The sequence below is a fragment of the Phodopus roborovskii genome, unplaced genomic scaffold (genome assembly GCF_943737965.1).
Source record: "Phodopus roborovskii unplaced genomic scaffold, PHOROB, whole genome shotgun sequence".
NCBI classification, from domain to species: domain Eukaryota; kingdom Metazoa; phylum Chordata; class Mammalia; order Rodentia; family Cricetidae; genus Phodopus; species Phodopus roborovskii.
In genome coordinates, this window is record NW_026126442.1 from 1,670,523 (window position 1) to 1,693,809 (window position 23,287).

The following is a 23,287-nucleotide window of genomic DNA, read 5'->3' on the forward strand; positions in this document are numbered from 1 at the left end:
CCTAGAAGCCTGAGTACATTTGCCTGTATAAGCTGTAGCCAGTAAAAGCAGAGAAAGCCTGGAGAGGAAAAAGTTCCAGCCACTCAATGGTACAAAGGCTCTACCACTGCAGGTGGATGGGACCTGGACCACTGCAGGAAGATAGAACCTCTGGACCACTGCAGGAGGATGGGAGCTCTGGACCAGTGCCCCTCTTCAACCCAGTTCTAGGCACTCTGATGCAAACTGGGTCCTGCCCATACTGCCCTACCTGTTGCAGGATATTTGATCACACTGTGAATCCAGACATTGCATTATTTACTGCAAAAATCTGCTTCTAGTTGTAGTGTGGCTCAGTCCTAGCACACACCTTTAATCCAAGAGCTTTCTGCTTGAAGATTTTTAACATGATTAATTAAAGTCAACTGTAGGTTAAGAGGTGGAGCAGGCAACCAGTTAACAGAAAGTGAACATAGGATTATTAAGGAAAAAACAGAGTAAGAGGGAGTTAGGACAGATAGAGAGATGTGCAGGAAGTAGAAGGGAGGGGCATTGAGTTTGAGGGGTTTTGTTTGAGACAGTGGAGGAAGCAGGAGGCTTCTGGGATGTCAGCTGATGTGGAAGGTCAGCTGGGTGTTCTCTCTGACTCTCTGGGCTAGTAGGCTTTTACCCCAGCACCTGGCTCCTGAGTCTTTAATGGTAAAATCAAACCATTGAGATTGAGTCAAAAAACAGCACCTGCCTGCTGGGATTTCCAGCGCTGTTTTCTAGAGTGGCCCTGCTAAGGCCCCCTTTACGCTCCTTCATTCAATCAATGCAGCACTTGTGTCAAAGGTGTTAGTTACTATTGTTCCTATGCTGGATATGAGGAGATAGAGGTGAAAGCATTGGTACTCTGGATGTGCTTAACTACCTTTACCCAAGAAGGTAGAAAAGTGAATCCTTGCCAGGAAGAGGTGGTGATCAGGGATCAAACGCAAGCGCAGGAGGCTCCCACAGTTGCTGCAAGTAAGCCTTCGGTTCCTCCAAGAAGCCCACAACCAATGTAAGAGGTTGCAATGCTGTCAGGTCCCTGACACACCCTCCAATGGGGGCATGCCTCCCTTCTGTCTTTGGGGCTATGTGCAGGGATCTGCAGGCTCTGTGTTCCTCGGTGCCTTAAGCCACTGCTACTACACATTTCTGTCTGCTGTAACACTTCCTTAGTTCTCCACTCACCTGCCCACGTCAATTACCTGACTGCTCCATCGTCCTCCAGACCTCCCACTTTCTGTTCACCTGCCCTTACCTTACCTGAGTCACTGCTCTAGAGCTGTATGTGGTCAGACTCCTCACACATCCCAGAGCAGCCAGGTTCATCTCAAACACTCGAAGACCCGGCTGCCGCAGGTAATAGTCCTCAGCCCAGAACACAGGCATGACTAACAAATCCATTATTTCCCCCAAGATGGAAGACCCAGTCGCTTCTCCTTGATTTCCCCTGAGGCCCTGGTCCTGTCCCTTGGGGCACAAAGACACCTGTATCTTCTGTGCTCCCACAGGAGCCCTCCCGAGTTAGACAACACCCATGATAGCCACCGAGTTTTCTTTTCTCCAGGCCAGACTGCTCCAGCTCTTTGAGAGACTAGTTTGAAAGTGGGGAAGTTGGGTGATGTGAGCCGCTGTTAATGCCAGCCTTGTGAGGAGGCAGGTTAAACACGGAAGGAAGAGAGCCCTTCATATTTGTGTATTAGTGACTTATCATTTGGATTTTTTTTTTTTTTGCAATGCATTATGTTCCTTCTGCTTTGCCTTATTGGAATAGACTCTCCTGGCTTTTTTCTAATTTTCTGAGACTTTGTAATTTTCATTAGACTTTTACCTTTGGGGAAAAAATGTGTCCAGAGGCTGCATTAAAAAATGATCAGCAGTTAAGAGCAGCAGCTGCTATTGCAGAGGATCAAGGTTTGTTCCCAGCACCCACATGGTGGCCCATAGCTTTATGTAGTAGCTCTAGTTCCAGGGGATTTAAGGCCTTTTTATGGCTTCTGGGGACACTGCACACACACAGTGCAAAGACATGCATTCAGATAAGCAGCCACATTATAAAATTATAAATGTTTTCAAGGTCATGATCTGCTCCAGATGCTGTTTGGCTTCATTGCTCAGCTGTGGTGTAGGTGCATGGCTAGACACTCTGGGTTTTGTTTTGGTTTTGGTTTTTGTTGTTTGTTTGTTTTGTTTTTTTGTTTTTCAGTTTTTCACCAGAATTTAAAATTTTGGCACATGGATATTTTTTTCAGGAAGTTTATCTTGGGTGTTTCTTATTTTTCTGTTGTTTTGAGCAAATCAAATGTAGATTTATTAAGAAGAACTAAGATAGGACCCTCACAAGTAGTAGGGACTCCAAGGAAGGAATGCCCTGTTTTGTTCATAATTATCTGTGTGAGTGTGTGTGTGTGTGTGTGTGTGTGTGTACACGCGCGCATGTGCGTGCACACACATGTGCGTGCCTAAACATGTGTGAGTATTGAATTGACCTGACACACAAATGGATATCATAGAAAAACTTATAGAGATTCTATTCTCCTACCAAGTGGGTACCCAGGATCAAATTCAGGTCATCAGGCTTTTAGCATCTTTACCCAGTGAGTTATGTCACTGGACCTTGTTTTGAATCTTCTTTGGCCTATGTATTTTATTTATTTTTTTATTTTATGTGCATGTTTGTCTGTGAGGGTGTTGGATACCCTAAAACTGGAGTTACATACAGTTGTAAGCTGTCTTGTGAGGACTAGGAATTGAACCTGGGTCCTCTGAGTCATTTCTCCAGCCCCTGGACTATGCATTTTTAATTCAATTGTATTGTGATCAGAGAGCACAGTGTCTAGAGTGGGTTACTGGTATTGCTCAGACAGTCAATATAAGTTGTTGAATAGTCCTATTTAAATTATCCTTAATTTGTCAACATATTGGTTACCATGACTTCATAAAACCTACTCTCTCCTGTATTTTGAGTCCTTCTTGTAGGCAATGTATAGTTGAGCCCCTGGCTTTCTTACACACTGTGCCCTCTGTCACCATCTGATGGGTGCATTCAGATCACTTACATTCAGAGTGATTCTTAGCAGAACCGGATAGGTATCTACTGTTTATAGCTTTCTGTTTTGCAGGTGCATTCTTTGCTCCACTCACCCTTGCTTTATTCCTTTTCCCGTGATTCCACTTTATTGTTCTGTTATCATTTCACATACCCTTTTTATAAAGTTTTATAAAAGACAGTACTTTCCTTGGAATTTGTAATACACATTTGTAATGCTAAGTCCACCTCCAAAATGACATTTCTCTTCATTGGTAGTAAAGGTCCTTCCCACTTCCTCCCTCCTGCCCCCAAGACACTGTGACAGTTTATTTCCTGTGTCTATTTATATTACTCACCCTATCCAATGTTACTACTGTTAATTTACACTAGTGGTTTTAGACCAGTTAAGAATAATAAAAACCATAGGTTTTATTTCATCGTCATTCATTCCTTCTCTGGCTACCTTCTTTGTATAATAGTGTAGTTTCTGACTTGTATAATTTCCCTCTCCCTTAAACAAACAGATGTTCCCTTTCGAATGTTTTTTAATTAATTGACTTTATTTTATGTGTATGAGTGTTTTGCCTGACTTCATGTGCATCAAATGTGTGCAGTACCTTTGAAGGTCATAAGAGGATGTCAGAACTCCCTGGAACTGGAGTTATGGATGGCTGGGAGCCCCCATGTAGGTGCAGGAGTAACAGGTGTTCTTAACCTCTCAGTCATCTCTGCAGGCCCTTAAATGATGTTTTTATTAGTTCTTTGAGGATCTCATATAATGCATTTTAATCATATTGAGCCTCACTCCTCCCCTTAACTCATCCCAGATCTATTACCTCCTCCCTATCCCCCTCATCTTCCTATATTTCTTAAAAATCACCTATTAACTCCAACTTATGCTGCTTATGTACTCCTCCTGGAATGGGCCATCCGCTGGAGTGTGTCTGGTTTACCAGGGGGTGCACCCTTAAGTTTTTAGCACATTAAATATTAAACCCATTCTCTGTTTACATAGTTTCTGACCAGAAATCTCTGAAATTCTTCACTTTCTTCCTGTAATAACACAGTGGGTTTTATTTCTATTTTACTTGTTTGTTTATTTATTTGAGATAAGGTCTCACTGTATAGCTCAGACTGACCTCAAACTCAGAGATCTGAGTGCTGTGATTAAAGAAATGCATCTCTATGCCAGGAGATATGGTGGTTTTCTATTTTTTCATTTCTTTTGTGATTTTTGTCTTGGATATCCTGAAATTTGACTGTGACATGCCTCCACATAGATATTTTGGTGCTTGTATGGGTTAGGGTTCTCTGAAATTCTTGCATCTGTGGGTTAGTCTCTTGTCATTCATTTTGGAAAATTCTTGGCCATTACTATTTTCAAATATTTGTTTTCTCTTCTCACATTACATTTATGTATCTCCTCTTTACATTTCCCTACAGTTCAGAGTTTTGTTTGTTTGTTTTTTTTTTCTTGATTTCTGTTCCTCTTTTTATTTCTAGCATTGCTTTTTGAGTCTTCCCAACATTGCTATTACCCACATGCTTTTGCATGCTGCTTACTTTTCCCACTGCAATTAACATCTCAGTTGTAGTTATTTTATGTCCCCAAATGTTTCCAAAGTCTATGTTGTGTGTAGTTCTTCTTGCAAAGCTTGCTCCCTCCTTGTTTGATTTTCTCTTGCCTAAATTTTTTGTTGAAATATGCACATAAAAGATTGGGGTTATGGCTCAGTAGTACAGTGTTTGCACCCCTCCCCCAGTCCTAGGGTTCAGTCTCCAGCACCACACACACGAGAAAGTCCCGAAATGTACATGCGATACGCCAAGGAGTAGGAATGGCAGGGAAGAGGACTGCAGTGCAAGGCTCAGCGTTGATGGAGGGGATCTCTAACTTCGCTTTTTCACGCTTCTCGTGTTTTGCAGCAACTGTTAACCCTGTGATCTCAGTTCTCTGAAATGCCATAAAGTCTATTTCCTTTCCACGTGTTGGGCTTTATTTTTGCTATGAAGATTTGAATGGCAACTTCTAGACTCGACCTCTCAGAGCTGAAACTGGAGGTCCCTAATATCTCACTGAAGTCACTTGTTTAGCCATTCCATGAGTCTTTAGCGGTAGACCCCACCTTACATGATAAGCGGTTGTTTATTTAATTGTAAGTCAAGTGTTACTCTCTCCTGGGGGTTCATGACTATGTGTGTGCAAGCATGTATGCACGTGCATGAAGACCAGAAATCACCCTAAAATGCTTTTCCACCACCCACCTTGTGGAAACAGGGTCTTTCATTGGTGTGACCTGGATGCCCAGTGAACCCCAGAAATCCACCTGCCTCCATTTCCCCCGCACTGGGATTCTAGGTGCATGTGACTACACATTCCAGAACTTTTTGTGTGTGTTGTGCTGGTGATTGACCCTAAGATCTCAGGCAAACACTGCACCACCAAGCTACACCCTCAGCCCTGCTGTGCATAGTGGTACTTGGGATGAATTTAGGTATTTTATGACATTATCTCCCCACTCTTTACCTTCCTCTGTTGTGTTTCTAGTTCTTCGACTCTTGTCTCCCAAACCACCAATTTTCTATTCAGCTGTTTCTTGGCAGACATTTACTCTGTCGTTGAACTTTAAATTCTAAGGGATAGATACCAACCACTTTTATTTCTAGATGTGATTTTCTAGTCTCTCTCTCTCTCTAAGATGTTTTGGTCTTTTTTAATGGTTTCCAATTCTGTCTCCTCTTTGGTCACTTTATAGTTTCCTTCAATCTGTCTGTTACCTTAGGATTGGATTGGATATTGGATTCTCTGTCTTCTGACTCACTCTCATTTTCTTGCAAGGTTTACATCTTTTAAATTGTGAGATCATTTTTAATAGCTGTGGCTTATTCATAGGCACAGAGTACACACCTGGGTTGTAGAGGGGTCAAGAGGAGAGTGTTTCCATGTGTTACTCTGATGCATCTGTGGGATTACACTGACATAATTCAGTTAGAATAAATTTCTATTCTTGCATTTCTTATGCAAACCATGACATGAGAAACCACACCTGAATATAGCAAAGTTTGAGGTTTCAACGTCTTTTTTTTTTTTGAAACAGGATTTCTCTGTATAATATGTGTAATAGTCCTGGCTTCCTGACTGTCATCCTGGAACTTGCTTTGTAGACCAGGCTGGCCTCAAACTCACTAAGATCCACCTGCCCCTGCCTCCCAAGTGCTGGAATTAAAGGCATGCACCATCACCAGCCTGAGGTTTCAACTTCAACTTCTTTTTTTTTCCACCTTCTTATTGGAAACTTTTGTCCTACTCTGAGTTCCATGCAGTCAGCTTCTCTCAAGATAAGGATGACCCTGGCCTATGCCTTTTTTTCACAGATAGTGCACGCCTTTCAGCCATTGGACAGTTTGCCAGTGTATCAGTTCCAACTCCTGCATCACCTAAGTCAGGTCTCTGAAAAATCAGCATTATATTCCAACACCCCAATCACTAGAAACAACCCAGGCAGGCACCCTGGGCCATCAGGACGTTAGCACCAGCTCTGGGAGTTCTGGCTCTGTGCTCCCTCTTAGCTTCAGCCCCTGAGGACATACCTCTCTCCCAACCTCAGACACAGCAAAATACTTTACTGCTGCTCTCGGTGCAGAGCCCCTATTGTTTGAAATATGAAGGGAACCTGAAGTGGACCTGGCCATGGTAACAATCTGTGTGCATTTTAATTTGCAAACCAGGAAAGGTTTGTTTTTTTTTATAATTTTGAAGAGCTTTATGATACTAAATTCCTTTAGGTAAAATTCCAGTGTGACTTCAAAACTAAACAAGCCATTGGACAAGAATGACTGGTTCTTTTGTCCTTTTTAATTTGTACTTTATTCTTTGACCTGGGGTCTCATTGGCCCAAGATGGCTCAAACACATCATGCAGCCTACCTCACCTCTGAAGTGCTGGAATTCTAGCTTTACCACACCAGGCTCATGTGGTGTGGGGACTGAATTGAGGGCTTTGTGCATGCTAGACAATACTCTACCAGTTGAGCTATTTCCCAGACCTTTCTCTTTTTTAAATTGCAAATATTGGTCATCATGGTTTGAGGGGAAACATCTCTACCCAAGTCAGTTCTCACACAGTACCTTAGGCTGTGTCAGCCATTATTTCTTTATGCCGCACACCACAGCACAGGTGGTCAATGTCACTGACATGGCATGTCTGTAAAATTTCCTGGATGAATGAATGAATAAATGAACGAGAGAACAGCCCAGCAAAGTGCAGTCAGCTCTGTGACAATTCCCTTGTAATCTTAAACCCCACAGACAGGGAATTTGCCTGTCATCAAAAAGAGTAGAATAGACAGGAGGTGAAAATGTAAACATGTCAAAATAAAAATAAGAGATGGATTCCGATTAATTTTATACCTTACAGAGTGCTAGAGCTTAAATGAGTCTCAAGGATGACCCAGTCTAACCCAGCACCACAAATGAAGAAACCCTGGGAAAACCATTATTGAAGACTAGAGGCCCCGTACTTTCATACTCTAACACCTCACTCAGTTGGTCATCCCCCAAGAATTTCCCTACCTCTCCATGATTTAGGGGAATCTACCCTTATGCTTGATCCACAGGAAGATAAAAGAATGGCCAGTGGTTTATAAAATGTTTTTACAAAGCTTCCAGGGAACAAATGGGTATTCCGAAGGCAGTTCCTGGACAGCAATGTCAGGAATGCCCCCAGACCCAGGTCATTTGCACACTTGGGCCTTTTAGAAATGATGACAAGCCAGGCGTTGGTGGCGCACACCTTTAATCCCAGCACTTGGGAGGCAGAGGCAGGTGGATCTCTGTGAGTTCCAGACCAAGCTGGTCTACAAGAGCGAGTTCCAGGACAGACTCCCTAACTACCCTGTCTCGAAAAACCAAAAGAAAGAAAGAAAGAAGGAAGGAAGGAAGGAAGGAAGGAAGGAAGGAAGGAAGAAAGAGATGATAGAAAGGGAAGAGAAAGAGAAGTAGGAGAAAACGAAGGGGAGGAAAGGAAAACACATGCGACCAGGAAGATTGAGCCTGGTTAGGAATAGAAGACAAGAGAGAGAGAACATAAAAGAGGTAGCCAATATTGGTTTGAAGATAAAATTGAACACAAAGAAAGGTATAGAGAACTACAAGACTGCCACCAACTAACAATCTGAGCTTCTGTGGAAAGGCTGTCATAAATGCCCTTCCCGGACAGTGAGATCAACAACTAACTTATCCATGGAGCCCTCAACTAATGCCTGTTGAAAACAGGAGCAAACACCCATCCATAAACACTGAGTCGAACTAGAACCCAGATGCAGATGGAGAGGACAAGACCAGGCTGCAGAAACACATAGGGACAGCTGACCTGAACAAGGAGGAGCTAATGGGCCCCCAGACTGATAGCTGGGAAGCCAGCATGGGACTGAATCAGGCCCCCCTGAATATGGGTCTCAGCCAGAAGGACTGAGCAGTCTAAGGGACCTCAGACAGTGGAGCCAGGATGTATTCCTGGTGCACAAAAAGACCTTGCGAACACATCCCCCATGGAGGGATAACTGCCTTAATCTAGAGACAGGAGAGAAGCCCTAGTCCCTACTTCACAGGACCTGTCAGATCTACATGACCCCAACTGGATGGCATTCCCCTACATATGGAATTGGGGTGGGGGGATGGGAGGGGAGGGTGGTTAGGGTGCATGTGAGAGGGCAGAGAAGGTAAAAGGGAGGGAGGGATGGATGGAGCGAGGGAAGGAGGGAGGGATGGAGGGAGGGAGAGAGAACTGGGATCGACATGTAAAATAATAAATTAAGTAAAAAAAAAAAAAAATGCTTTGACTCCAAAATTTAAGTTCAAGGACAAGTTACTGGGGAAAAGGATTTCTATTTTTGTTTCCACAGAAAATGAAAAGCTGTGGATTCCTTCCAGACTAATGTGGTTTGATCAAGCCAGACCACCTGAAACAGAGTACATGGTGATCCTACATTCAAACCAGCTGGACAAAGCAGCCTTACAGACTACAGCCAGGATATCTGCATCTTCTTAGGATTCCCATGACAGCGCCCCTTACCAGCAGTTTGGAAAGAACGACGCCCAAATTCCCAAATATTGTCTATAAATGTTTATTTTCATTTAAATGGACTTGGTTATATAAAATAAATTTAAAAAATATTTTTAAAAATTAAAAGGGAAGAGAGAAGGTAGCCTAGGCACAGTGGGTACCTCCTGGATCTGAAAAGCAAGAGTTACTGAACACTCCATGTTACCATCTCATTCCAAAGACAAGAAGACATTCCTGTGAAATAGGGTGTATGCCGGTGAGTGTTGTCTGTAGTCCGTGTGTGTGTGTGTGTGTGTGTGTGTGTGTGTGTGTGTGTGTGTAGGGGGGTTGTCTGCACTCCTCTTCCCTCATGTTGGGGAATGAGACCTCTGTTCACTCCTGCCGTAGACGTTCCCTCTACCCTCTTGTAGCTCCCTGCCATGGAATGAGTGCTCACTTCTGGTCTTGGTTCTGGGCTTGCTGTGCTCCCTTAGCTAAGTCATGGTGTAGCAGTCTCACTGGGTCTCCGCTGTCCTTCTACTCAGAGAGGTGACCAAGGTTCTTGTGGCCTGGGAGGAAGATGCATCAGGTGGCTCTTTGCTGAATCTGCCAGGGCACATGGTGCACAGTAAGCACACCCTCAACCGGACACTACAGTCAGAGTTAGCACTCTGTGAGTCTGAGTCCAAACAGGAGGCAGTGGGCGTGAGTTTACGGGGCCATAGGTGACTCACAGGAGTAGGCAGGACTCTTGTTCAGCCTGGACCAGGGGAACAGGGATATATATTCAGATATAGGCCGATACTCCATGCAGGGAACCGGTGATCAGCAGCTTAGAGTGTGAACAACGTAAGAAAGTAGTAATTATGGTACCTGCCACCAAGCACTTGACTAGCTGTTCCTGGTGTCCACACATGTGCACATTCATACATGTGCACATGCCAACCTGAGAGATATGGTTAGCAACCCTCTTGACACAGAATCAGCCCAGCTCTTGTAGTGCAGTGAGGCATAGCCAGAGCAAGAGCTTCTTATGGGCAAGCAAAGGGACACAGGACAGTGAAAGGTCCTGTAAAAGACAACTAGGGAGAAAACCACAAGCAGTTCTTGTGGAGGAATGGGCTGCAAGAAGAAAGTTCCAATGGCCACAGCAGGATCAGGCACGAAGCCCCAGTGAGGATTGATTTCTAGGAGGGAGCATGGTCCAGGCCGCAGCACCCAGATTCTTTGTGATCCCAAGGCAACAGCTAAAGTCCTCATTTCCAAATTCCATCCTTTTGGGATTAGAGTCCCTGACTTCCTGCCACAATATTCCTGCTCCATGCTGGCATTCCTGCAGACTTTTACCCATGCTGCTCCAACTGTCCAGAGCATCCTCTCCAGCCAGTGCTACCTTCTGCACAGGCCCACATCTGCCCAGCTCTCCAGACATCCCAAGGGTACCTCCTCTAGGAACTTTCTGCACTTCTGGCCTGGCACACCTGTCTCCCTATCCCTCCTCACTCTCCTCTACCTGCTCACCCTCCTTTACCCCCTCTACCTCCTCATGACAGGATATTCATTCACCAGGGAGGAAAATGAGCCCCCTGAAGCCAGAGCCTCATGCCCACCACACCTCACACACACAGTGCTCAGACCTTTATCTGGTTCCTGGTAGCTTCTGAGTCCATCCCTGATGACCAAGATCAGGGTTTGTTGGGTGATGCCAACAAACCAGCCCCTTCCCAGGGGGAGGATGCTCATGAGATCGGGCAGACTTAGAAACCAGTCCACCTGCTGGCTGACAGAAGAGCAACGCTGCTCAGGACAACAGGAGGCACTTCTGGTGGCTTTCTGTTAGACAAGGACCAGGCCATCTCCTGATTTAACCCCCATGACCTTTGAACTTCCCAGGAGGTCAGTAGCACGTCCCCTTCCCCAGCTGTCTCTCTGTCTCTGGCCCAATGGGAGGGAGGGCCCTGGGCCCGTTCCATTTTGCACCCGTATTGATCTGTTGGCAGCAATGGGCTGGATAATTAGCCAGGAATTAGGGTTTCTATTACAGCCAGGAGGCTGCTCCAGCTGATTTATCACCTGAATAATTTACTGTGATTGAAAGGAAATTAAAATGAACTCCATTTGACAACTGTGAGCTTTTATGGGCTTTAGTGAAGGCTCAAAAGCCAGATTAATAGCCTAGTGTTGGTTAATAGTCTGCTGAGGGTAAATACAGCAGGCTGAAATCGGCTGCGTCCTCTCGGTGGCCGGAGGGGGGACCCACCCTGCCAGAGCCAGTGCCCACCACGGTGACAGCCAGCATCAACTGCAGTTTTACTGAAACAGATTCCACTGCTGGACACACATGTGCATCTATGCACACACACACACACAACACATACATACTCACACCAGCCGTTTCTGCCCCTAACCCCTTCTGTTCCTCTCAGGTGATTTTTACTCACTCCCCATGTAGGGAAAACAGAATTGCTTTTTCAATAGCCATTCTAAGAAGGAAGCATTTCATCGCCCCAGAGTGGGTCTCGTTAACCTCTTCCACCAAGGCAAAGGGGATTCTGAGTTTTCCTATGAAAAGGGAAGAGTCTGATCTGGCCACCCACTCAGGGAAGAACTCAGCAGTGTCCTCAGGACCACCTTGACATTAAGTTGGTGGTGTTTGTCCGAGGAATAGGGTGGGTGACCTGTCCAGGTCCATGTACATCCTGGAACAGCCCACAGACTGTCTGAGGAAGGCCATTCAGAACACTATCCAGTCCAAGGACTAATCCCAGAACCCTCCAGAAACACAAAGATCCATGCCGCCATCTTGTACAACATGAAAACAGAGAAGAGCCTGAGGTCAGACTCTAGCTCTGTGGCCTCAACAATCCTGGGCCTGAAAATGGGTATGCAGACTGTTTTAAAGTTCAAATATGTAACATCCCTCACAGGTATGACCAGTTGCTTAGAGGCCATTTAGAGGGACCATCCAATGTGGACTGCATTAAGTCCTTGGAAAACTAAATGCTATCATCAATAGGCAAGTAACCTCTGCTCTTACTGTTAGCTGGATGCAGCTGCTGTCATTGTCCATTGTGATTACACATAGAGGAAACTGGGGTCCAGAAAGAAGTGAGGTGTTAACAGCAGAGGCGGGGCTCAAAACAAGGGCCCTCAGCTCCTCAGGCAGGAGATGCTCTTCATTTCTCGAATTAGATCGTTCAGTGAAAGTAAAACAAGCCCTGAGCCAGGCCACTAAGCCACAGGATCTCAGGCGGCTTGACATGCTGGCAAATGAATGAGATGGCTGGGGCCAGTCTCCACTGCCAGCAGCCCAGGGGCCCACTTCTCTGTGTCACTACCATCACTCTGGGGGTTACAGGGGTCACAGGCAGGGCCTGAGAACAGTCAGTCAGAAGATAGTGAGCAGGAGGAGACTCAAGGAACTCATACCCTTGATGCACACGCCTTCCGGAACAGCAGCCCCTGGCTCAAGCCATCATTTGTCCACAGTGATTGGGAACAGGGCATGAGGGTATGTCATTCATAGTCCAGTGCCTGCATGTGTGCAGGGCAGCCTTGCACCCTCACCTTCCATCTCTCCTCATTACAGCATGCCACAGAGAGGTGAAGCAGATCAACCAGGAAACACTGAGTCAGTCATTATCTTGCCGGCTGTTTGCCTTGCTAGACCTGCCTCTGAACTCACAGATAGGCCTGCACCAGGCCACAGACTTCTGAAGGACACCGAAGAAACACATCTTTCCAGAGCCCACAGCCCAGGCCTCCTCCCTATTGGGCCTCATCTCCACCTGAACCTGTATGGCCTTGGCCTGGGGATCCCATGCAACGTTCCCTCCTCAACATTGTTGCCCTCAGTGCAACCATCAGAGCTCATGTTCCTACCCCCTTCAGCACTCCACATCATGTATCAAGCTTTCTCATATGTCTGTGGTTCCTGAGTTCACATCACACCATTCCGTGGAAGAATTGATTTGATAGAGATGATACCTGGTTTGTGCCTCTGTCCCTTCCAAGCCTGGCACTGTACTGGGCCCACTGCCCATGCACAGGAAATGTGTTGGACCGGGGAGCTCCTGAGTGAGTGAGGATGTCTGGCCTTGGGCCCATCTTCCCAGGCATTTAAATGGATAAAATGGAACACAGCTTCAGAGCTTCTGCAAGATTCCCATGAAACCAGAGGGATTCACAACATTCAGCATCTGTTTCATTCATACAACCTTGAAAGCCTCACACCCTCACCCTTGGTCACTTATTTACAGCTCACACAGCTCAGATGATACATGGCTTGTACCATCAGAAAGACTCAGCAGTGGAAGGCAGCTGTCTTAGTGATGGAAGCAGATTTTTCTCCCCAAAACCCAGGCTCTAGAATGAGATCAGCTTTGCCCAGTGCCCATGGCCATGTCACTTGCAGAGGAGACATCATTTAACTTGTAAGGGAGCAGCATCCTCCCACAGTCCACTTATGGACTCATCTCTCCAGCATCACCTCCCACCTTGTCCCTGAATCCCAGCCACACTGGATCTTTCCACTCCTGCTCACCTCAGGGCCTTTGCACTTGCCATTCATTCTGCCAGACACATTCCTCCACATACACATCCTTTATTGTTGTTTACCATGGTAGCCTCCAGTCTCTGGCTTTAGGTCCTTAGAGGGCCTTAGACCTCTCTTCAGTACCAAGCTGTGATTCTTCTACAAATCCATAGGTTTGGGGCAAATCCAAGCTTGTCTGCTCACTGATGGGCACATAGTGTCTGGTCCCGTGCCTAGACAACCGCCAGTATTTGCTAACTGAATACTTGCTGGGCAGCCTTAGGCAAGTTGCTTTGTCTCTATGGGCCTCAATTTCCCTATCGGAAAGAGAACTGACTGAAAGGTCTGTAAAAGTTCCCATAGGATCAGCTCAGAGAGAGCCGTGAAAGAAAGGGTTAGAGTCTGACTTACCCATCAGAGCAGGGCCTTCTGATGGCTGACCCCAGGCCTGGGCTTTCTACACCTGTGAGCAGTTCCATGATGCCAAGCATAGGTCAAGCGTCATGAGATATCATATACTTAGGCATGTAAATCTACATGTTTAGATCGTGTTCCTAACTAACAGGATGGCAAAACCACTGAAATGACCCAGGAGGTCATCACATACACCCCTTGGAAAGCACAGCATCCATTAGTGGCAGAGTAACCAGAGGAGTTATGTGCCTCTGGGACTGGCCAGAGGCAGAGCTACCAGGTCAAAAAGCCTCAGAGCCAAGCAAACCCTCCTGGCCTTGTGGGATGTAGTGACCAGCCAAGCTTGGTCAAAAACAACCAGAAGCCCACTCTGCACAGACCCTTGCCCTCAGTGTGCCAAGGCCCCTGCTTCCAGGAATGGCTCAGGCCTGCAGGGTGGCAGTGGGTGCGGTGGGCCGGAGTCACGGACGTACCTGCTCTGGCTTGATGGGTTCCGTGGTGGTGAAGATGTCCGAGTAGTGTTGTCTCTCAAACACGCGGTCTAGCACCTCCAACTGCTGCTGTGTGAACAGATCTCCCCGCATCTGCTTCCGGAGGAAGTCTCTGCCAGGAAGTGAGTGGCCATTTGGCACTGGAGACTCCTGGATACCTTTGAAGAGCATAAGAGAGAAAGGGTAAGTGGAGGCTATTCCGCCACTAACAGAAGAAAAGCTGGCAAGGGAGCCTGACTGACCCTCTAGCCCAACTCCCTGCCCGTGACAGGAATTCTGGTAAGGGACTGTCTGGACAAGGTCACCTGCTGCTAACTGCTGACCCAGCCTCTCATAATCACAAACCAGGCATTGTGCGAAGCCAGTTTGTTATATGTTACCGCATTTACTTTCCACAATGACCCCAAAATTTGTGCCCCTAGCGCTTATGTGTTGCAGGTTTGGTAGGTAGTCAGTGGTTGTTTAAAAGGGACGGAGGCTTTAAGAGTGAGAGGAAGTCACAAGATTAACCTAGCATTGGTGGTACACATCTTTAGTCCCAGCACTTGGGAGGCAGAGGCAGGCAGATCTCTGTGAGTTACAGGCCAGCCTGGTCTGCAGAGCGAGTTCCAGGACAGGCTCCAAAGCAATACAGAGAAACCCTGTCTCGAAAAACCAAACACACACACACACACACACACACACACACAAGATTAGCTTCTCTCTGGCTTCCTGTCTGGTGGTGCCTGTTCCTCCTGCTTCCTCTTCCTCCTCCTCTCAGTTCTTTTCTCTTCCACACACGTGTGTGCACGCTCACACTAGTCTTTGCCAAGGCTGAGCAAGCACTACAGATTTGAACTTCCAGAGCCATGAGCTCCTTTATAAAGTCACCTGCCCTGAGGAATTTCATCACAGAAACAAAAAACGAACTAACTCAGGATATTACTGTTTTCTCTGTTTCACAGATGAAAATTCCAGGCCCAGAGAAATGACAGCTTCTTTGTTTGAGGACTTGAGCTCAGAATGGCTCAAGGACTTAGTTGTAGTGTTATTGCCCCTTCTGTGCCTCTCCTGTTGATGTTCCCACCCTGCACATTTGTCGCCACCATCATGTCCAGTCTGTAACACACTGTTCTAGGAAGGTAGGCAGACACTCATACATTTCTCTTCACACACCTGTGCTAGGTGACAACCTATCAAAATCACAAGTGCACTGCCCCTGAGAGACCCCATCTCTGGGAATATATTTTGTAGCTGGTTTATGTATACAAGGTTCTTGGAAACAACCAAAGTTCAGGCATAGAGAACTGCTAAGCAGACTATGGTATTGCTTGGAGGATGGAAAGCCATGCAGCAGTAAGAAGGAAAAAAACCAAGATGCAAAGTCCACCAGGATCCACGGTTGTGTGAGAGATGGGCAAGGTGCAAGATCCTGATGTCCACGATGTAGAAAAGATGGCTCGATGTGTTCTTGCAAATGTTCAGATATATGTACACTGTGTAAAGTCTTATTTTCTAGCATAAAACACAATAGAAACATTGCATGTAATATGCACAATATGAGCGGTACATGTGAAACAGCTGCCTTTTGTTTCAGAACTTGAAAGCATTGCCTTTTCCAAAGTGTAAGTTAAGAAAGTATTCTGCTGGGTTAGCTGCCCACCATGTCTGTCTCTGGGGATGGTGTTTATATTTCAAAGAAAGTTCAATGAATTATTAATTTGAAAAACGGGGTTGAACTGTCTTTTGTGTGTCTTGAATTTGACCTGTTCAAGACGAAAGCAAGTGTGGGAGCAGAGGGTCCCTGCAAGGGAATGGCCTCTGGGGCTCAGCATTGCCCAGGGGTCTCTAGGACAGTTGTCCCTACTGGCTGATGGGAGGCTGTAGAAATAAAGCCCAGGTGGGGCTTCTGCTTGTACGGAATCCAGGAGGGTACCACCAAAGGTCAGTTTTCCTATTGAGAGGCACCACATACCCCAGGCCTCTGCCAGCCTCTGCCCCAAGAAGCACACACTGCCCTAGATGTTGTTGTCATGCAAAACCCCACCCGTGGGAGGAATGAGCCAGACCAAGGAGCTTGAAGTGGTGGGATACTGTATCCCTGAGCCTCAGGCAGATGATAGTGTTCCAGCTGTTCTGTCTGTGGAGCCTAAGTTTGAACAGACATCAATTTTGGGGGTCTGAGTGCTGGCCTTTCAAGATCCCCAAGAGAGCTAACAGACCTAGAACACCCCCATATGTTCTGCAGGAAAGGCCTTTTGGAATGGCTTACAAGCTGCCCAGAACACAGATTCCTCATCAGTCTCAAAGCAAGGCTGGGCCACAGCCTAAATGACCTGAAGAGTATGGCCTAAAGTCGAAGCTGCTCCCTCTTAACAACATTCCCAGCATAAAACCCATGTCCCTCTTTTGGCAGTGGCACTGGCCTTCCACAATCTAGGTGTCCACAGGATGTCATCCTTGTTCCCCTTCTTCCATCACAGCCCATCCCCTTGAGGACCGTTCCTGTAAGGTCACCAAGAATAGCAGATATGGGGGCTTACTGCCTGGTAAGGCTCTTGTGCTGGTCAGCACCCACCAGACAACCTTATTAGCAAAGGTCTAATGTACCTGGGTGCACATGTGTGCATGCACACTTATGAACACACATACACAGAGAGAGAGACAGACAGAGAGAGAGAGAGAGAGAGAGAGAGAGAGAGAGAGGCAATGTTCAGCTTGCTCCTACTCAGCAATGGCTCTGTCCAGTCATCCTGTCCCAGCCACTTCTGCCACAGTGACCTTGCACTCCAGGACACCCATCAAGTTTCTTGCTGCCATAGAGATCATATCAATTTCTGCCTCTTTACTTCATAAACTCTCCAGCCTGTTCTGCCTCCCAGGAAGCCAGCAAACTCCAGATGAAACCAACTCCTGCTAAGGTGTCCCACTGGTAGTTTCCAGAGATGACCCAACTCTGCCTTGCCCAGGGGCTTCCCAGCCAACCAGATCCTCTTAGCTGAGAGCCCTGTAAGGGTAGAGCTTCATCTCCTGAGAAAACCTAGGGAGGGTGGCTTGACTCTGGATCCCTGTGAACAAGGTCACTGGTCATCAAGTAGGGCCCAGCACAGAGTGAGGGCTCAGGGCATGGAGCCAACTCAAGTTATATAGGATGGGTCCTTGGTCCCCTTAAGAACACTGTGGACATTGCAGGTTCAAGCTGGGACCTGTACCCACTTCTGCAGAGTCTTTCAGGAAAAGGACTGGCCACATCAAGCTGTGACTTTAAGTTAGTATTGGCCCCCATGGGCTGCACTCAGGGGAACTTGGGCTGCCTTGATGACCCAGATGCTGTCCTCTGCAAGCACCTCCATCCACATGCCTGCTTGAGTGGGGACAGAAAAAACTAAGTGACAATTCCTTAAGAGGTCACAGGATTACTGGGCGTGGTGGCACGTGCCTATGATCCTAGAATTCAGGGGGCTGAGGCAGGAGGATGGAGAATCCATTGGTAGCCTGTCCAAGGATCCTCTGTCAAGAAAAACAAACAAACAAACAAAAAATGATGAACAGCAACAAAAAGACTTAGGACACTCCTAAACACATAATTATACATTCAATTTAGTAAATATTTAAAAAGTCACTCTGTACCAGTAATTAAAAACTTAAGATGGTTTTATTTTAACTATGTGTGTATGTACATGTTGTGTATGGGGAATTATGTGTTCACAAATGCGGGTGCCCACAGAGGCCAGAGGCCTTGGATCCCTCAGAGCTGTAGTTGCAGTTAGTTGGGAGCCACTGGATATGGGTGCTGGGAATGAACTGGGTCCTCTACAACAGCAATATGTACCCTTAACCACTGAGCCATTTCTCCAGCTGCCAAAATTAAATTTTTAAAAAGCAGACAAGAAAAGAGGGTACAGTGGTGAGGGATAGGACAGCCCACTTCAGTGAAGTAATTAAACAAATAAACACCTGACTACAAACTGACTGACAGGAAGTATAAAACAATTCACAGAAATATCCACATGTTACCATGTAAAGCTAGAGGGAATGCCCCAGCCCTGGGGCAGTGGGGAAGAGCTTTCAAAGGGGAAGCTGTGTTTGAGCCACAAGTAGGAGATGGACAGGAGAGGAATGGATGAAACCCCAGGGAACTTGAATCTTGCTGCAAGAGCCCTGAGCAGACATGAGTGTCTGGGGAAACAATTACCCACTTTGTTTCTCAATCCTAGGCCCTGTTTCCTAAACTCTGCTTCCAACTGCATCTTTGGAGACCAGGAGCCAATCAAGACAGTGTGTGCTATCAGCCTGTTAGCCACAGGTTACCCAATCAACCCAGAAGTAACACAAGCAGCATTTCTCATTGGCCAGTGTCCCATTCTCCAGGACAGACACAGCCTGCAAGTGCACACACCTCCTCCTCCAGGGTACTTTCCATCCCACCCCGGTATTTTTCCATTCTTATAGCTCTAACCACCCCTTATCTTTGCAGCAAGCCCCTGGGCCTTCATGCTCACACTTGGCTATTTACTAGTTCACCTCTCTTGCTGCCAGACGAAGTACCTGTACAATGAAGTTATGACCAACCCCTTCCTTCTGCAAATTTGGTCTGTATGAATCAGGATCCCTCCATGTATCTTTTACTCATCCACTCCCTCTTCTCTCAACCAAGCTTTGCAGGCGTTGATGTAAAGGATACAGCCATAGACAAGAGCTAAAACAGGCCTTCCCTTATTGGAGTCCCATCAGCAGAAGACGTTAACATTAAATGGAAACTAATCAGGTCAGGCCAGGCGCAAGTATCATCCAAGGTGAGCACTCTAGCAAAAAGGCACCCAATTCCTGGAGGGCAAGGACATGGCAGGCTGCCTCTGGGTGCTGCACACAGTGGGTGCACTGTGGGTATTGGATACACAAAGAGATTATGTGCTGGGAGACAGCCACAGAAATGAATACAAAATATCATCCCCAGCACAAGGGCAAGTCTGACCCTCCAGGCAGGCAGTGTGACAGTCTGTGATGCTTCAGAGATGTTGACTTAATTGGAGGCTATGGTCTTGGAGGCAGGCTACAGAAAAACTCAAACCCATTTTATTCCAGGGAAACTTCAAACTCACCCTGTGAACAGTATGCTTAAATATATAGACAGATAAAAGCGCAAAGGTATATGGGGGCACGGTATCTTTAAGCCCTTTTTTTTTTTTTCTGCTCCAAATCAAATAATATGTAATAGACCCAGTGCTGGGCTTAGTCAACCATGGCTCATAGAATTAACATTCTGGAAGCTAGCTTCGGGGGAGCAAGGGGCAGGAAACCCCTTCTTGGGAAGCAAAGAAATGCTGGCTTCAAATTTCAGGTTAAGCCAATGTTATTCAGAACCTGGCTTTGAAGCTAAAAGCTTTATACAATTGTGTCTGGTCACGCAAAGCAGGAAGAAGCAAGATGGCTTGAGATTCCCATCTGTCCAGGGAGAGCTGTGTCATGTGAGTTTTAGAAGATCATAAAGCTATTGCATTTTCCTTAAAGCTTGGTGGATTCTGGGAGTTTGCATTTTTCTTGCAAGGTTCAGTTTGTTTCTTTGAAAACTCATCACACACTTTATATCTGAAGATGCAGGATGGGAGGAAAAAGATAAAAACAAACAAAAGTCTGCAAAATCCCTCTGGCATTATGGCCTCTGGGACTTGGCCTTAGCTGGGCACAGAGGAGCCCTGGGAAACCAGGCTGAACTCTTGGGATCAACCTCTAGCTTTTCTCAAAGTTCCATTTCTCCACAGGGTGGGGAGCAGCCCCAGACCCATGCAAGCCTCTCCCATCCTCACAGCTTGTCCCTAGCAGGGCAGCCAGGCCCAGTGGGGAAAACATTAAGAGCTAGCAAACCAGGGTTCTAGCTGTGTGTGCTTGGGTAAATGTCTCTCTGTCTCTGGGCTCCAGAGTCCCCATCAGTAAGCTAAGTAAGCTGAGTACCACTGAGGTACTCACTGAGCCTGAGTTATGGTGGTACACACCTGTAACCCTAGCTCCTGGGAGGCTGAGGCAGGAGGATCTGGAGTCCAGCTTGGGCTGCATAGTGAGTCTGAGGCTAGCCAGAGTCACAAAGTGAGACCTTGTCTTAAACTAGAGAGAGAGAATATAAAGCTATTCCTAACTCTTTTCTCCTTCAAAATTGACTTAGATTTTTGTCTGCTAAATAATATCAAATGATCATTGTCCTCTCTGTATTGCATTTGTAGGCAATCCCATACACACCATTACCAATGCCCTAAATGATTGCTTCAGCCAACAAGTATCTAGTTGACAATGCTTTGTTTAGAAAGAAATGGACAAGTAGTAAGGAAGAGATCTTAGGGAGAGAGGCTCCTGTTAGAGGAAGGAAGAAATTCCACCCCCCTCCTCTCTCTCTCTCTCTCTCTCTCTCTCTCTCTCTCTCTGTGTGTGTGTGTGTGTGTGTGTGTGTGTGTGTGTGTGTGTGTGTTTTGCTGGATTAGAACCCAAGGCTTTAGGAAGGCTAGAGAAGTGTATCACTGAGTTGTGCCACCCAGGCCTACATCTCTTTTCTCCCCTGGAACACATTCCCTGAGGCCTTTTACAATTCTGGGTTCTGTCAATACTGCTCAGGCCCCACAACTGTGTTTACAGACTCCCCACCCTTACTCGGGCCCCAGGTCAGCCAGCTCGTCACTTCCTCCTACAACTGTGGTACCACTGTACTCCCAGAGTGCACCCCCTCCCAACAGGAGAATGCTAGACAAAGACAAGTCCAGACCCATCATTTGTTCCTGGAGTCTTGAGGCAGCCTAATGGGCCTTCGATATCATCTGGGGCATTCCCAACTTGGGTCAAATGAGCTCAAGGAACTTGGAGTTGATCTTTGCAAGTATAGCGACCAGTTCTACAAGCAGTCTAGGCAGCCATGGTAGCCCATACCAGCATTCTCAGCACTTGGGAAGTAGAGGCAGGAAAATCAGGAATTCAAGACCAGACACTGCTACATAGCAAGTTTGAAGCTAGCTTAGGACACATGAGCCCGTCTCAAAAAACAAAAAACAACAAAAATAAATAAATAAATAAAAGCAATAGCTATAAAACACACCAGTCATGTTAATCCACATCTTAAGTGTTTGGGTAAAATTCACAAGAACCTTGATGTGGGCAAAACTGACTGGAATTTCTCCACAGGAGGCGCTCAAGGTCGCACAGGCTTCACCAAGGATAAGGAGCCAGAAGGGGCTGAGGCTGCCTACATTGGCTAGGGCTGCATTCACAAACATTTCTGCATCTGTTCCTAGCAAAGGAAGAAGGAGCTTAGCAGTGATGGGAATGCCCATTCTCCAAGCCTCTTGATGGCCTCTGGGTGAAGCTGTGCCCTGAGCCAAGTGTGACGTGAGTATCTCCTCTCACTTTGTAGATGAGAACAGTACCACAAAGGGTGTGCCTGGCTGTGGTCACTCACTTAGAAACGGATTTGTCCCTAGATCTCTGTGGGCTGAGTCTTCTGTCTATACCTGATCAGTTCTGCTCCACCAGCTGCTCCCCAAAAAGCCACACAGAGACTTAGGCCACCTATAGGTCTCTTCCCCTCTATGGTCACTTCACTTCCTGTCCTCTTCAGGCCGAGTAAGACCAAAGCCCTCACTCTCCTCATCTGCACACTGGGAGTGGTGGCAGGCAGGATAAACCAGGGGCTTTTGTGGGGACCAAACGAGATGATGTCCCTGACATGCCTATCAAGGCCCCTGCTGTCACCATCTCTTCTTTGGGAAAAGCCTTCCCAGCTTCCCCTCCAAGGCCCATGGTCCCAGCCAGGACCAGCTCCTGCATCCCCCACAGTGCTCACCCAGCCACTTGCCTGTGCTCTGGTACCTCTTCCCTGGTCCTTAATGCTTCATTCACTCTGTTCCCTTCACCCTGCCCAGCAAGCTCAGCCTGAAAGCCACCTCCTTTCCGAAGCCTGCCTAAAAGTTCAAAGGCTGAATTAGTCACCCTTTCTTCTGGGTCTCTGTTAGAGGGCTTTGCACGGGTTACAGCTATGGTATGCAGTTGACTTCTTATCACCCCTCTTGTGAGCTTTGTCTCAGGGAGGAGGATCTCCACGTATAGTCAAGGAACTTGAGAGATATAGTTGCTTGCTCAAGATCACACAGTAAATACCTGGCAGAGCACATCCAGACCTCTTACTATGCATGAGGATGAAGTGGATGTGTTTCAGGACACTGGGGAAGCCTGGGCACTCCACATTTACAAACCCATGATGCCTAAGCATCTTCTCCCCTCTCCCTGTGTGTGTGTGTGTGTGTGTGTGTGTGTGTGTGTGTGTGTGTGTGTCTTTTACTCAAACCCTTGCTTATATTTTCTAAGCTCTCTACCACTAACATTTTCACCTATTATTTTAAGACTGGGTCTCACTAGGTCCCCTAGTCTGGCCATGAACTCACTCTGTACAGGCAGGCTTTGAAGTTGCCATCATTCTGCTGAGATTCCAGGCTTGTGCCACCAGTGCCTGCCTGGACATTTCTTTAACTTCTCTAACTCTTAATTTCCTCATCCGCAAAATGGGATGCTCACAATCCCTGGGACTGACTAAATAGTCATTGCAAACCACTGAGGCCCAACACCTGGTGCATGGCAGGTGCTATTTTTAAGAAGGTGAGCTTGCTTGTTTCCCTTGCCAAAGTCCGAGCTATCTGAGGGCAGAGGCTCTGTGTGAACATCTCAGACAGGAAATGCTGGTCTTCTGCTCAGTGCTTGTTGACTAAATGAATAACCTAAGGAGATAGATGTGAGGGGCTGCGGGGCTGCAC

General features: G+C 46.6%; 1 protein-coding gene across 2 annotated transcripts in view; it reads right to left on the reverse strand.

Annotated features, from left to right (window-relative positions):
• Pax5 (paired box 5) overlaps nt 1-23,287 on the reverse strand; it is a 178,385-nt gene that overhangs the window by 104,997 nt on the left and 50,101 nt on the right. For both annotated transcript variants that reach the window (XM_051187702.1, XM_051187703.1), the window contains exon 6: nt 14,505-14,680. In XM_051187702.1, coding sequence (XP_051043659.1) covers nt 14,505-14,680 — 176 coding nt within the window. The remainder of the gene's footprint in view (nt 1-14,504; nt 14,681-23,287) is intronic.